At 24.1% G+C, this 16,827-nt stretch overlaps 6 protein-coding genes across 6 annotated transcripts; 5 read left to right on the top strand and 1 right to left on the bottom strand.

The window, feature by feature from the left end:
- Positions 1-1,368: 1,368 nt before the first annotated feature.
- Positions 1,369-1,984, top strand: PVVCY_0400740 (activator of Hsp90 ATPase, putative; the record flags this gene model as incomplete). The annotated part of the gene is made up of 3 exons (XM_008627764.1): positions 1,369-1,479; positions 1,582-1,804; positions 1,896-1,984. 3 exons carry the CDS (start codon positions 1,369-1,371, stop codon positions 1,982-1,984), a joined length of 423 nt encoding a protein of 140 aa, XP_008625986.1.
- Positions 1,985-3,032: 1,048 nt separating this feature from the next.
- Positions 3,033-4,532, top strand: PVVCY_0400750 (pre-mRNA-processing factor 19, putative; the record flags this gene model as incomplete). The annotated part of the gene is made up of 1 exon (XM_008627763.1): positions 3,033-4,532. The coding sequence occupies one exon, from the start codon at positions 3,033-3,035 to the stop codon at positions 4,530-4,532; it is 1,500 nt and encodes a 499-aa protein (XP_008625985.1).
- Positions 4,533-6,288: 1,756 nt separating this feature from the next.
- Positions 6,289-7,818, top strand: PVVCY_0400760 (conserved Plasmodium protein, unknown function; the record flags this gene model as incomplete). Its single annotated transcript, XM_008627762.1, has 2 exons — positions 6,289-7,479; positions 7,621-7,818. The coding sequence occupies 2 exons, from the start codon at positions 6,289-6,291 to the stop codon at positions 7,816-7,818; spliced, it is 1,389 nt and encodes a 462-aa protein (XP_008625984.1).
- A 680-nt stretch (positions 7,819-8,498) lies between these two features.
- On the top strand, positions 8,499-9,000 carry PVVCY_0400770 (conserved Plasmodium protein, unknown function; the record flags this gene model as incomplete). Its single annotated transcript, XM_008627761.1, has 2 exons — positions 8,499-8,687; positions 8,863-9,000. 2 exons carry the CDS (start codon positions 8,499-8,501, stop codon positions 8,998-9,000), a joined length of 327 nt encoding a protein of 108 aa, XP_008625983.1.
- Positions 9,001-9,579: 579 nt separating this feature from the next.
- PVVCY_0400780 (splicing factor 3B subunit 1, putative) lies at positions 9,580-13,392 on the bottom strand (the record flags this gene model as incomplete). The annotated part of the gene is made up of 1 exon (XM_008627760.1): positions 9,580-13,392. One exon carries the CDS (start codon positions 13,390-13,392, stop codon positions 9,580-9,582), a length of 3,813 nt encoding a protein of 1,270 aa, XP_008625982.1.
- Positions 13,393-14,794: 1,402 nt separating this feature from the next.
- PVVCY_0400790 (dual specificity protein phosphatase, putative) lies at positions 14,795-16,672 on the top strand (the record flags this gene model as incomplete). The annotated part of the gene is made up of 6 exons (XM_008627759.1): positions 14,795-15,646; positions 15,838-15,956; positions 16,053-16,128; positions 16,222-16,317; positions 16,411-16,488; positions 16,619-16,672. The coding sequence occupies 6 exons, from the start codon at positions 14,795-14,797 to the stop codon at positions 16,670-16,672; spliced, it is 1,275 nt and encodes a 424-aa protein (XP_008625981.1).
- Positions 16,673-16,827: the final 155 nt, after the last annotated feature.

Below are 16,827 nucleotides of genomic sequence, written 5' to 3' on the forward strand. Positions count from 1 at the left end.
GGCAAACAATTTTAACTTATCAACATTTTACATATTTTTTTTTATTTAAAGATTTGTGGGGGGCGTAGGGTCATATTTCTCGGAATAAGTTTTATACTATTTTGAAATATTTCTTTTTTCTTGTGAAAATAATACTCATTCCTCATATGTTTGCAAAATAGTTTTTTTACTAGGATATATAATAATTATATTTCATGAACAAAATAAAATGGAAAATGAGCATGTGTATTGGTTTAATGGAAAAATAATTATGTATGGTATATTAGCTATTTCGTTATATTCTTAATATTTTTTTTATCAAATATTTAGGCAATCATAAAAAAAAATGAAATAATTTTTGCTGATAAGATTATTTTATATGTAGCCTAAAATGGAAAGAATGAATACAAAAGTTGTATTTTCATAATTTCTTAATTTTCTTCTTTTTTTATATTTTCCCTTTTCGAACAAATTCGGTATGCCATCTTATTATGTTCATAAAAATAGACCCCCAAAACAAAGGAAAAAAAAGCTGTAACTATAACTAGCTATCTCATTTTAATGCCTTAATTATGTTTGAAAATTTTATAACAAATTTTAATAATCATTAATCACTAAGGAGTTATATATGTTTTAATTTGAGGTATGTATTCATATAGGATTGTTTTGCTAAAAAATATTTAATGACTATACAAGATTTACAAATAGTATACACATTTATGAATTTATCATAAGTATATCCTCTAATTAAGACTATAATCCTTTGGTCCTTTATTTTTCATTTCCTTTTCCCATAACATTAATCATATATCAGTTACATTTTAAATAATAATATTATATATTCAAAGGAATTTCCTATTCATATCAAATATATTCCCTTTTCCATATTACACTATTTAAAAAAAAAAAAAAAAAAAAAAAAAACGGATAATTTTCTCCAAAGCAAATATTCTACTAGTTCTATAATGCATACATATAATATATATTTTATTAAACCAACTGATTTTTTTTTTTTTCTACAATTTAAAATTAACCAAATTAACAATATTATTATTTAGCCTAAAAATAAAAATTCGTATTATATATAAAAGTATATATATTTTTGTTTCTCTATTTACATAATCACTATCAAATTCACTTAATTTTTTTCATTTCCTTCGAGGATACTTATTTTTTAATATTCAAAAGGTAAGTATATCAAATTCGTATTTAGTTATATTTATAATGTAGCATATGCAATAAAATTAGAATAACCAACATACATTTTGTATGTTTAAAATATAAGATTTCTTATGTATGTATGGGCGTGTGCATTTTTTTTCCAAATATGTAATACTTGTTTTTATCATTTTTCAGAACAAATTAAAAAATATATTAACAAAAGGAAAAATGAGTTTTGAAATTCAAGAGGAATATTATGTCCCCCCAGAAGTCTTATTTAATGCATTTACCGATGCATACACTTTAACAAGACTATCTAGAGGTTCTTTAGCTGAAGTGGTAATGTCATACAAAATATAAGATGGAAAATAAAATGTCATACTAATTTATTAATCCATTTTTCATTATGTTTTATATAACTTGTTTTGTCATATTTGATAGGACCTAAAAGTTGGAGGGAAGTTTACACTTTTTTCTGGAAGCATAAGTGGCGAATTTGTTGAAATTGACAAGCCAAATAAAATAATTCAAAAATGGAGATTTAAAGATTGGAATGATTTAGATTATAGTAAGGTGACAATGGAATTTGTGCCCATAAAAGAAAATCACACTATGCTTAAGTTGAAGCATGATAATATTCCACAAACTAACAGATATAATGAAGGTTATAATGGATTACATATATTAGAGATGTTTTATTTTTTTTATAAATTCAACCAGTCTCATGTCCACTCCCACATTTTACTTTTTTTCAGGAGGCACATTAGAAAGATGCAAAGCTGGATGGGTAGAGAATTATTTACGTAATATTGAAATGGTATTGGGATACCCTAAGAAAAAATAGAACATAGCAATGAAATTTACTTTTTTATTTGTGCATATATAAAAGTATGCTTGAAAATAATTTTTTTTTCTTAAGTCCTTTATTTATATTATTCGTCTAACTAGCTATTATCAAATCAGTTTCCTTAATATTTTACACTTTCCATTTGTTTATTCAATATTTTTTTTTTACCATTTTTTAATAATATGACTGATTTTAAAACATGATTATAATTACAACTTTTATATTTAGAATGATGTAAAGGATTATCGTATTATTATTATTTAATTTTTTTTTTTTATTCCATTTATTTTTTAAATCTTTCACAATATCTTTAAAAATGGTTAAACATTTTTCATATGCATATTTTCAAACTAACTATAGTTAATAGTCATAAAAAATGAAACATATTTTATGCATATTCATTCAAATTATCAAACAAATTAACAAACAAATTAACAAACAAATTAACAAACAAATTAATAATGTATGAATGGAAAGAATACATATGTATAATCAACCCGATTGATCTATGCTTAGATACATAAAATAATTGCTTGAAGTATTTAAAAAAAAAAATAAAATATATAATTGTGAAAATTACAAAAAATAATTATTTTTTATGGTGAGATTTTGTATATATATTTTTTTTCTATACATTTTTCTACATTTTGGGAATATTATATTATCCATTTGAATTTTGGCTATATTTGGATATAAACAAAAATAATATATCCCTAAAAGGAAGAAGAAAAGTATATACTCACTATTTATTCTGTTTAATCATATTCACATAAATATGTAGTAAACATTTAACCTTAATTTTTTAAAGGTTTCCAAATTTAATGATTTTCCGAAAAATAATAAAAACAAAAAAAAACGCATAAACAGTGTAATGATATAAAAAATATCCTCAAACTATCCAAACTCAGAATGATCAGTATATCCCTATAATATATATATATATAGCATATAATATTATATACATTTATATATATATATTGTTGAAACGTGATTAAGTAATTGTAACTAGCAGGGAAAAGATATTATCCCCGCTAATCGTAATAAAATGTCAATTTTGTGTACAATAAGCGGGCAAACGCCCGAAGAACCAGTAGTAAGTAAAACTGGGTATATTTTTGAAAAGCGGTTGATTGAAAAGCATATTAAAAATTATGGAATATGCCCAGTAAGTGGAGAAGTACTAACTTTAGATGATTTATATCCAATTAAAATTGAAAAATTTGTAAAACCTAGACCAATTACAGCTACAAGTATACCAGGACTATTATCGATTTTTCAAACAGAATGGGATTCAATGATATCTGAAATGTTTACCCTAAGAACACATGTCAATGATGTTCGAAATCAACTAAGCCATTGTTTATATCAATATGATGCAGCTACTAGAGTAATTGCAAAATTATTAAAAGAAAAAAATAATTATCAAGAAGAAATAAATAATTTACGAAACCAAATTTTACAATTAAAAAATGGAAATGATATATTTGATGATTTAGAAATGGGAATAAGTGAAGATTTATTAAATGAAATGCAAAATATTGCAAAAGATTTATTAATGAATAGAAAAAAAAGAAAAGTAGAAAATGTTAACTCACCAAATGAATGGAAAAAAATTACAAGTACTAACGAATTTAATATTCATTCATCTGTAATACCAGGTGTAACTTGTTTAGCTATAGATATAAATAAATTAAAATATAATTATGACGATGATCATCAAAATCATAATTTTTTTTCGGGAGGAAAAGATGGAAATATTTATTATGTCTCATTAAATAATAATAAAATTATATCAAAATTACAAGGACATTTAAAAAAAGTTAATTCAATTATTTCACATCCATCCAATTCTATATGTATTTCTGGGTCAAACGATAAAACTATTCGAATATGGAAAGGGGACCCAGATACAAATGAATTTGTAACTTCACATGTAATCACAAAACATAAAGATAATGTTCATTCTTTATCATTACATCCTCTTGAAAATTATTTTATAAGCTCATCGAAAGATAGTATTTGGATTCTTCATGATATGGAAACAGGAAAAACTATTAAAACTTGTAAAAGTAGTCCCAGTCCTTTTAAAAATTTATCAATACATCCTGATGGAATGATGTTTGGTATAGGTTCAGAAGATTCGAATATTTATATATATGATATTAAAAGTCAAGAATATAAAGCATCATTAACAGGCCATACTAAATCTATAGAATGCATTTCATTCAGTGAAAATGGATATTATTTAGCATCTATTTCTAAAGATAATACATTAAAATTATGGGATTTAAGAAAAGCTACAAGTTTTCAAACTATCGAATTAGAAGACACCCCAAAACATATCACTTTTGATTATTCAGGAAAATATCTATCTCTTTCAGTAGGAAATGATATACAAATATTTAATTTCGAAACAAAAAACCAAGCAAGTTTAATCACCACACTTTCATCACACACAGATGTAGTTACACAAACATGTTTTGGAAGTAGAACATCATACTTATTATCAAGTTCGATGGATAAAACTGTTAAGCTGTGGAGTTAACCACTCCATTAATTATAAAAATATGCATGCTTGTGCCACTTTATATATGGCATGAAATAAATGAAGAAATAAAAAAGAGGAATAAATTGATGAATCTCTATTACACAACAACCATGCGTATACATTGGCATGCATAATTGAATCACAATTTATTTTATATATTGCCATGTTATTTTATCGTTTTTTTTTTCACTTTTTCATTTTGTAGCATTCTACCTTTTAAATTTTATTTTGTTTTTATTATACATCATATATGCGCATAATTGTTCATATGCGTAATCATTACCATTTTATATAATTATAAACTTTTAATTTTTTAAAACACATATAAAAAGAAAAATCGCTGACTTAAACAACCAAACAAACCCGTAAACATATATGCAATCCTTCATGGATACTACAATTGTGTAACTCATATTTGGGAAAAAAAAAAATTAATTTTCTATAATATTTCATCAATTATGTAATTTGATGTTCCATCCAAATTATATCCATTTTTCTTTCGCATTTATTTTTACATTTTTTTATTATGTAACTTTTTTACATTATATGGGTAGTATATATAAAAATATACTTTTTATTTATGTAAAAATAATGTTTTATTCTTTTTTCTTTTGTGTGTGTCTACATATATTTTGTAGAAAATTTTATGGAATTTAAAAAAAGAAATTCCATGATCCGATGTGTTTCAATTATTATTTTCGGTCTTCAAAATTATTTCGAATTTTAGGAAAAGATTAATTCTTTCTCTTTGGTTCTTTCAATTTTTATTAAACATAATTAATATGGAATTTTTAAGATAAAAAAATATTTGTTTTACTTTATTATTTTAATTAATTTTATTTATTTTATTAATTTTATGAATTGTTCATATTTATTTATCATTTATTTTTTTTATTTTTTTTTTTTTGTGTGTGCGTTCATATATATTTTCCCAGTTGCACTTATTCCTATACAATTTTCACATTGCTTGTTCATAATTATTTCATTAGATTTTCATAGTTGTCTTTTGGTAATAAAATATTTTATTAATTGTACATATTAATATAGAAAAAAAAATAGCTAAAATAATACAAGTTTTTTTATTTTATATATGTTGTTTATTTGTTTCCTAAAACAACGTTTCTATGAGCTACGTGATTTTGCAAAATTTGCAACCACATAATTTATAATTCGATATACAATAATTTTGAAACAAATAAAATATACTAAATATATATTAATCTATTAAAATATATATTTCATTTTTAAAAAAAAAATAGTTACACAAAGTTATTATAATATTACAATTGGGCTTTAAATAAAATATTTTATAATTTTGACATTTGTTGTCTTAAGACAATAACTAAAAAAAATGAAGTTATGATTTATTTGCTATAAATTATATTTTCATTTATGTTATCTTGAATTGTATACATATATAATAATTTTTTTGTAAAAAAAATGTGCGTTTGTTTATTTGTTGTTATATCACCATTTTGTAATATCGATTAATATTTGTTCATATTCTTACCTATTTCAAGTATTTTTTCCCATAAAATTATATTGAAAGTTTTTAATTTTGTGATTGTAATCAAGTAAACCCTCTCCTTGTTAATACACAAATGTACTAAATCGTGATAACAAAAACATAAAGGTAACATTATATCTATTCATTTGTGTGTACTACATATAGTTCCTTTTTATATAATTTAAATAGGACAACATTCCATTGATTTTGCTATATTAGCAGGTACTTAATAATACACGTGATAATATGAAGAGTGGAACTCCTATGAAGTCATACAATTTAAACATAAACAGTTTGAACGAATTAAAAATGAATGATAATACGATATACGAAAATGAAACATACGATTTTGATAATGATAATGAAACCCATGAATTTTATAATTCAAAATATATGGACAATAGAAATAGGCAAATTTTCCCTTATGAAACATTATATAACATTGAAGCCGATTTTGGGGATATAGATAAAACAGGAAAAAATTATGAAAATAAATTAGCAAATGAAAATAATTTGATTTTTAAAAATGAAATGTTAAGAAACTTATTAAATAGTTCTCAAAAGGTTAAAGACATGCAAAGAAAATTAATTAATGTTGACGAAAAAAATTTTATTCAAGTCTTACCACCAGAATCAAAAAGATTTTATTCCATTCCAAGAGAAATTCCCAATCCCCATGCTAATATAAAAGAAGAGAAAGATACTAATTACAGTTTCATAAATAATAAAAATCCTATCATAGGGAACACAAATAAACTTTTACATAATAATAAAGAATATGAAGGTAATGTAGTAATAAATAAAAATAAATATGGAAATGTAAATAATATTGAAAACAAAGGAATTATGACAAATAATGATAATATTTTAATACAAAACAAACCAAGTTTAGAAGCAATTCCAAAAGTACATAACCCAGAAATAGGAGAAATAAAAGTTAATATAGATGATATAAAAACTGGTTTATTGTCATATTATTCAAATGTTTTTTCGTTAGATCATTATGATATAGAAGATAGATTAAATATTTTGAAATATGGTAAAAAACCAAATGCACCAAATGATATTAAATATTCATATATAAATAGACAAAATTATAAACCAACAAATAGACTATCATTCATCCAATACAATCATGAGCTTAATGCTCCAAACTCTTCTTACCAACACATAAAGCCTGAATATTACTATAATGAAATGAATAGTAATACACAAAAAACATATTCATACAATAATAACCCTAGTAAATATACCCGTAACTTGATAAATGATGGTAGAGATAAATATGACCATGCAGGACAAATTTCTGAGCTTTTAACAAGTTTAAAAAATAAGTGCGAGGATGCAAATTTTAAAACAGAAAATCTTATTTCCCGATTTAATCGTAAATATGAAAATCCTGATAGCCGCTTTTGGATCCATAACCTCGTCCCAACGGTAAGATCTTAAAAATAGCAAACTAAACATGAATGAAAATAAAAAACAAAATCGTCACGTATCCATGCATTGTAGTAAATGCATTTGTATGTTGATATATATTTATCATATTGTAAAAATTACAATTATTTATTTCATCAGCATTTAAGAAAACCCCAATTAGATAATGAAGATGGAATAAGGAGACATTTAGTAGAAACATATTCACAATTGTACAATGAGGCTATGTTAAATAATAAAAAAATTACAACACTTGAAAAAAAATTACATATATTAAAACTACGAGCTCAAATGTTTAAAAATGGATATAATAAAATGGAAACACGTAATGCCTTGTAAATAAAATCAAACTATTTCAACAAAACCGGTTTATAATGAGAATCTTCGAACCCACAAAAGAAATTCCGTTCATCCTACATAATAAATTTTTTGTGTGTACATATTTTATAAAGTTAAAAAATAATAGGACATAATTAGAGGTATATACAAAATATATTATAACAAAATGTGGGATAATAAAAGGGTACATAATTCTATAAGAAAAAATAATGAACAAAATAAATAACACTGTTTAGTAACATTCATCGATATTCATAAAAAATATTTAATTTTAAATTCTTATTCTTTAAACATACTATATATATGCATAATAAAATATATGGTCAAAGCTATTTAATTGGTATGGCTATTTTTTTTTTTTTTTTAAGAGTACAATAAAAAAGTATTTGATTTATAACCTTTTAGCATAAAAAATGAATAAACTATGATAGCATTTGACGATTAATTTGAGGATATTAACTAACATAATAAGATGAATCAAAGTAGTTGAAATTGATAATGTAAAACTTTGGACTAAAGGAATTTTTTAAAGCACACAGGACTTGTTTTGTAGTTATATTTTTTTCCATGTAAAATAGTTAATAAAAAAAAAGAACATATAGTATTTGGTTGTAGAAATATTATACTGATAAACTATTTACACCCCATTTTGTATCTGTTTTTTCTCCCCCTTTTCAATTATGTTAAATCTTCAACTTTCCAAATATAATGGATTACTGAGTAATTGCTCGAACCTTTTAATTGTCAAACGATTTAAGAGTCATATAAATTCTGTATCAATATTACAGCAATTTTACAATAGGTTGCCAATTCGTAAAAAGTATATAAAAGCAATAAAAAAGGGAACCTTGATTTGGGACAAAGGCCAAGTAAAAATATTTACCTCAACATAATTTAACCAATCATATTTTATAATAATATTGAAACTTTCTATACATTTTTGTGATTATTTTTATTTTCTATACAAATTTAAATACTACCAAGACATCCCAAATGAAAGTTTTAAAATCTAACAACACATATATTACTTTTTAATTATTATAGGTAAAAATACCTCCCTTAAAAATAGAAGGATATGATCCACCAAAGAAATGTTTATCCCCTTTAACAAAAAATAGAAATAATCAATACCGAGGAAATTTTCAAAACCTTAAAGCTCATCGAGTGGAATTCCAAGACTGATCATGGCAAATCCACAAAAGTTATATCTTCAAATGTGTAGAGAGAAGAAAAAAAAGAATCCAAATATATTTTTTTTTTTAATTCATGATTAATACAATTTTCCATTTTGTTAATACATATATATATATATGTACGTACTTATGTTTGTTCACGTTATAGTGAGACCAAAAATGCAACTCTTTTACTTCAACATATTTCAATTATGGTTTTAGTTTATAATGGTAAATAGGATAAAAAATGTCAAATGGCATAAAACATATATATGAGGATAAATAGATAAATATTGAATGGGTATGCATTCAGGGCGAGGTTATGTTTTACCACGCAAAAAAGGAACTACACAAACATGAATTTGTAGTTACGCATGTACATGTATGTGTGTGAATTGTTTCTATGGCATGGACATACTAAAAAAATATACAATAAATAAATGAAAAAAGAAATGAAAAAAGAAGTGATAAAAACATGGAAAAAAAATTATAGTGACAGCTAAGGGAGTGGTATAGAAAAAATATGAGTGTTGGAATATTCGACACAGCCATTTATTAAATGACCAATCATATTTAATGGTTGATTTTTTTATAAAACATATCGCAATTCATCCCTAGCAAAGTTACTGTCTCCCATTGTTTCAAATGGAGGGTATATCGGGACAAGACTATCTTGATGACCAATATAAACATTATTATATATTTTCCAATAGATTTCTCTAACTTTTTTTGAAGGATGAAAAATACCTTGTACTAGATATTGAAATATAATAGCTGGACCAAGAGCAACTCTAAAACCATCTATAGAATCTATAACGGCTTGTATTAGATGTGGTGATGTTTCAAAAATATTTGGCCATACATGATTTAATAAATGTATTAAAGCATCTTCACGATTAAGTCCAAAACAACCTAAAGCTAAATGTTTACAAGCCCATGTAGCTATTTGTCTATGAACTAAATCTCGATCTGTTAATGCATGTTCTAATAATGATACAACAGAATAAACATAATCTTTTGCAATTTCTCCAATATATTCAAACATAAAAGATAAAGCTTTTAATACACCATTTTGTACATTAAGATCTTGTGTTCTATATTCATTCATAAGGGCAGCTAAAACAGAATATGGTAAACATGTATCAGCAACAATTGCTATAGCAACTGTAGTACATACTCTTAATTGTCTTTCTTGAACTCGTAAATTATTTAATAATACTGTTAAGACTTCAAATGGTCCAATAGTACGTGCTATATATCCAAATGTTTGTATTGTAGCTCTTCTAATTAATTTTTTATTTGATTTTAATAGTTCAATTAAATCAAAACATATTCTATCCCATTCTTTTGGTGAAACCATATCTCCTCCTTTATCTGCAATAATTCCAATTAAATCAATCACATTTTCTTGAACTTTTTCATGTCTATTTTTTAAAATAGGTGTAATTCTTGGTAGTAAATCTTTAATAGGTGGTGTCATATTATTTACACCTAATACTACTACAATAGATTTTAGGGCTTTTAAAATATTTCCTAAAACTTCTGGATATTCTTCCCCTAAATATTCATATAGATATAAAGCTAAATGACCAAGCATTTGCTGTTCATCACATATTTTTATTAGTTTAGCAATTCGAGCTATAAGTTCAGCACTTTGTTGTCTCACCTTAGGTAATGGTGTATTAAGTCTCCATCGAATTATTCCAGCAATTTGTGGTAGATATGGTTTCATTCTTAGTTTTAATTTATTTACAATAACATCAAAAGAATTTAATAAAACATAATAATCATCTGATGTTTGTTCTTGAAATGAATATAAAATACCATCAATTAATTGTTCTTCTAATTTTTGATCTATATCATCAACCCCTAAATTATTAATTATATTTTGTATCGTTTGCATAACCATTTTTCTATAAGGTTCTGATGGATCTTTTAGATCATCTACTATTTTTGCTATAACTACTGCTCCTCCAATTTTATTTGCAATTTCAACTGTTGTATCAACAATTAAATTAAAATTCTTTTTATCACTACTATTTCTTATGACCCAAAATTGTTCGAAAAATGGATTTACGATTTCTTGATTTATATAATCTTTTTCAATACCTTCTGTTTGAATACATTGCTTAACACATTTTAAAACAATTTTTTTCATTTCTTCATCAGGAGAATTAAATTCATTTATTAATATAATCATAACTTCTTTTGTATAATAGTTTGCATGATATCCATCCATTAATGGTATAATGAGTCCTATTGCTTTTAAAAAAGATGCTAAACATTTTCCTCGATATTCTGTAATTCCTTTCCATAATGGTCGAAGGACAGGATCAAAGGCTTCAATACCATATGGTGCTGCTGCTTCTGCTAAAGCTGCTAAAGCTAATGCAGTTATGGTCCGAACTTTTTGATGTTCATCATGTAATCCATGTGCTATAATATTTACTAGCTGTTTTAAATGTGGTAAAACTGCACAACCTGTTAATATTGCCATTTGTTGTACGATTTTTATACCAGTATGTCTAGCTTCCCAACTTTTCTTAGATTGACAAACTGCTTTTAAAAATAATATTAAAGATGGAATACCTAATGCAGATGCAACAACAGCAAATGCTCTAGCAGTTGTATTTCTTACATACTCATCTGGATGATCAATATCAGGTCTCATAATACCTATCATAGTTGCCAAACCTGCAGCTTTTGCTAAATTACTAATGATTTCTCTTCCTTCAACTCTTGCATAATAATCTTCATCAATAAGTAACGGTTCAATAACAACTAATATCTTATGTACAAATGGTCTAACTAAATCATCTAACTTAAATAATATTCTATCTATAACTTTAACTAATAAATGTCTTTCTTGATCTTCTAAAGTATTTTGCATCATTAAAGGTAAAATTAAATTAAATAAATTTTCAGGTCCTAATTCTTTTACTTTATCTGTTATAGTTCTTAATGCATTTCTTCGAATAGATGGACTACCATTTTTTATTTTTAAAAGTAATAACATAATTTTTCTTTCTTTTATTTCATCTTGTGATAAATCTTCTTCATCATAATTTTGAAATAATTTATTAAAATAAATATAATCTTCATTTTTTATTTCAATATATTTTAATTCATTTAAAAGTTGTGGGTTTGTAATTTCCATAATTTTATTTTGTTCTCTCAATATTTTTTCATCTTCTTCCTTTAAAGTACCATCTGAAGTTGGTATATTATAAAAAGGTGTATGACTAATAAATGAACTTTTGCCAGTTTCATCAATAAATGTATCATCACCAGTACGTAATGTACTTTGTCCTGGATTTATAATTATATTTGTACTACCTTGAATTAAAGGTGTTGTTGTTGTATCTTTTATATTTTTAAATAATATTTTTAATTTATTTTTTCGTATAGCTTCATATTCTTCAGGAGGTTTAACTATTTCATATCCTTCCGAAGGTAATAAATTATCTAAATCTTCATCAGTTAATGGCCTATTCCTAAAATCCATTTCATTTTTTATTTTAAATTTTATATAATCATTATTTTGTATAGAACCTAAATATGGTGTCATAGGAGTCATCATATTTGCTCCCACAATTGGAGTATTCATTATCATATTATCATTATATCTATTCCCTGAAACAATTGGAGTTTTTAAATTATTTATATCTGAATTTATTGTTCCGCTATCTGTAAAATTTATATTACTACCACCACCATCTCCTGTTTTATCCCATCTAGATAATTTTTTTTTTTTATTTTTTATATTTCCATCATTTAAAATAAAAGGAGTTTCACCCCATTTATTTGGTGCAGGGGTTGCCATATTTCCAAAATCGATTACATCTTGATCTTCATTTATAAAATCCCATTTACTTTTAGTTCCTTCGTTATTGTCATTTCCATACCTCGAATGTTTTTTGTCTCCTTGAGTACGATTGTCAGAGGTAGATGCAATAGTATGTTCTTTTTTATTATTGTTTAAAATTTTATTTTTTTTATATTCTTTACTAATATCAAGCATAATATCTGTGTAAGTTCTTTCACCAGGTGATGGTGATTTTTCTTCAAAGGGATCTGCCCTTCCAGGTGATAAAATATAATCATATTTTTTTCTTTGAAATTCATTTTCACGTTTTTTTATAGATTTATCTTTAATCAATCCTAATGATATATCATCTGCATTATTATTATCTAATTCATTTTCAACTATTTCATTTTTTAAATTATTTATATTTACATTACTATTATTATTGTTTAGAAAATCATTTTCAAATTCATCCTCATTTAACATAGGATCTATTTCTCTAACATATTTTATTTCATTTGCAGCATTATCATTTTCATATTTTATGTTTTTTTTCTTTGAATCCCTTTTATTTGATTCATTTTTTTTAGTTCCCATTATATAACCTCTATTTAAAGGAATAAGAAATGGTACCAATTTTTATTTCCCGTTATCTGAGAGTAGTTTCCTTTCTTTATCTTATATACACTAGTCTGTAATTTGTATATATGTATATATTTTTTGTTTTCACATAAGTTCTACACTTTCCATACAACTTATTTGTCACTATCTGATTTTATGGTCATGTTTCATGTTCCCCTTTGACAATTTCATAAATAATTCCTGCTGATATATAACTTATGTTTATTTTTGTACTTGGGCAGGGGTAATCACCTACTTTGTGTTTGAATTTCAAACTGGTATGATCAAACTGTAAAATAAAAAAGTTTAGCATAACAATAAGCTACTTACTTATTGCTAATACGTAAATAATAAACAATTTAATAGTATGATAGTAAAAATTTATTTTTAAAAAATGTTTATATTTTTTTTTAAAAGCTTTTTCTCTGGTTTTTATTTAAGCCCTGTTTATGATTGGACTATGAAAGAGGGAACTATAATTCAAATGAAAAAGTGAAAAAAAAATAATAATAAAATATGAAAAAAAAAAAAAAAATGTGAAAAACAAGAAAAACAAGAAAAATTACTTTATGCTTTATTATTAAAAAAGATATGATACATAAAATATTCGCATTGCCATATTTATTATCCCTTAAAATTTTTTTTTTAAATTAAAAGAAATACATGACAAATAATTTATGGTATGACCCAACAATATTTATATACCAAATTAAAATAAATATGATATAGAAAAATAAAAATATTTATTATAAAAAAAGTAGAAAGAATAACAACAATATTAACAATAGCATAGGTAAAATTTTAAATGGTTTTTAGTAAAACCCTTGAAAAATACGTATTAAAAAAAAATTAATTAAAAAAATGTAAATATAAATTTATGATTTGTTCTTAAAGATGCTATAATAATTATAAAGGAATAAATAAATATACAAAAGTGTAGAATAAACATATATTTAATATCATATCAGTTATTATATTTTGTGTAACTAAGTTGATGAAAGATAAATGTCAATTTGTCATTCATGCGGCTTAGACATTCAGAAATACTGTAGGTCAGAAAAGTTACAAAATGTGCATATATTCTATGCTAGTTTTATAGCTATTTTCAATATATGCTATATTAATTAAAATAAAAAATATTGGATAGAAGATTTGGTGTTTCCAATTTTCCTGTACTGTGCTCTTATACATCTGGAGGAATACACAAAAGGGCATAATAATTTGCCAATCATACATATATATATATATACATTTTTTCCAACATTTTATTTGCCAAATTTATACCCTGAAAAAGGAGGTAGCAAGAGAATAGCCTAAACCTCAAACAGAAGCTCAAAACTTTAAATAAGCTAAAACAAAGATATAGAAACATAACAAAATGATAGTAAAAGTGTTTGATAAGATATTTATAAGTAATGTATACGATGCAAATAATATATATAAATTAATAAGTCTTAATATTGGAGGTGTATTAACATGTTTTGAATGTAATGGAATTGAATGGTGTAGTTACCATGAAAGAGATAGAAATAGTTTATTGTTTTACAAAGATAGACTGATAAACTTTAAAGGAGAACTACCAAAAGAAACAGATAAAAATAATGATAAATCATTAAGTAGTTCCAAAACAGAGTCTCAAGATGAATCAGAACATTGTGATCATATAATTTTTCCAAGAGAAATATTAAATAATAAGTTAGAAAATAATACAATTAGGGATTACATAAATTCAATGGTAGAAATTGAAAATGATGATTTTGTTGACTCTTTCAAAAGTAGTGAGACAAACTTAAAAGGATCAACTAATTTAGAAACAAATGAAAGCAAAAACAAAATAAAGGATGAAAAAGGGATGGCAAATGTACAAACAGTTTGTGAAATAAATAAAACAATGAGAGAAAATTTGACTTTTTCACATGATAATATATATAAAATAAAACATATGTATTTAAATATATTAGATACTTTTGATGAAAATATATTAAATCATGTTGAAAAAGCACATGAATTTATAGATAAAATAATTAATGAAAATAAAAATATTTTAATTCATTGTATGGCTGGAATATCTAGATGTTCCTCTATAATATTATCCTATGTATCCCGAAAAAATCAAAAAGGAATTAATCACAATTTTTCAATACTTAAAAGTAGATATCCATTTGCTCATCCAAATGAAAATTTTTATCGACAACTCTTATTATATGAAAAAATGAACTATAACCTTGATGTAATAAAAAAATAAATATTTTTATATATCCATAAATGCAAACTATATTTTTATTTCTCTCCTCATGGAATTACAATTTTATTTTTTCATATATATATTCAATTATTATATTATGTTTGTGTATTTTTTTACCTCCTTCGAAAAACATTAACCTTTTAATAAGACATAAAAATATTATTTTTTTTTTTAAGGGATCTAATGAATATCACAACATATATAAAAAAATTAAATTAAGTAATAAATTCCTTGAAGATTTAAAATTTTGTAATTTGAATAATAAAAAAACTCCTACCTGTAAATACAGTTGCAAGTAAGTTAAGCAAACATGTACAATCTCTATATGAACAACTATTAATGTTATTTTCAAATTATTATTTCCATTTATTTTGCTCACATTTTAATGCAGATTTTGCAGACGCACCTTATTTAATGATAGTGAAATAATTGAGCATGACATAACGAAGAACCAAATCAAGAAGAAGGTTAGAAAAAAATATATATGACAAGATTAAAAATGTTGAAAAATACATATCTAATCATGATAGCTTTGATTCATCTTTGATTTATTTTTAAAGTACGGGAATTTCTGTACAAGCATTTTTATAGAAAAGAAGGAATGGATAATGACTGACAACAAAATGAAAGGCATTGTATATTGCCCTAACCCTAGTGTAATATATTTTAAAAATTGTTTATTATCTAAATTATAATCTTTGTAAGCATCCATATAGAAGTTATACTTTTTTGACGTTTTCTATTTTTAGTGCAATACCAAGCTTGGTAAATGGTCGTGGACTGGAATTTGCTGTTCCTGTGGGTACTTGCAAATCCCCGCATTTATGGTGAGTATATCATAAGTTGATAATTTTTATCTAAATATGTGTAGGTCTTATAGTGCTATTCCATGTATAAGTGCATGAAAATACAAAAAGATAATAAGATTATTTCATCATTTTATCTTCTTCCCTTTAGTTTAATGACTCTAATCTTGATCGCATGAAAATTAACATAAATAACATAAATTAAATAAAATTTTTTGATATTTTTAAGAGAGAAGTTTATTTATGTAATCTCAAAATAAGTTATTTGTCTATACCCATTTTTTTAATTAAATTTTTTTTTTTTTGTCAAAATATTTACTAAAAATAAACCTTACATAGAACCATAAATATGTAAACACA

This window comes from Plasmodium vinckei (assembly GCF_900681995.1).
Source record: "Plasmodium vinckei vinckei genome assembly, chromosome: PVVCY_04".
NCBI lineage: Eukaryota > Apicomplexa > Aconoidasida > Haemosporida > Plasmodiidae > Plasmodium > Plasmodium vinckei.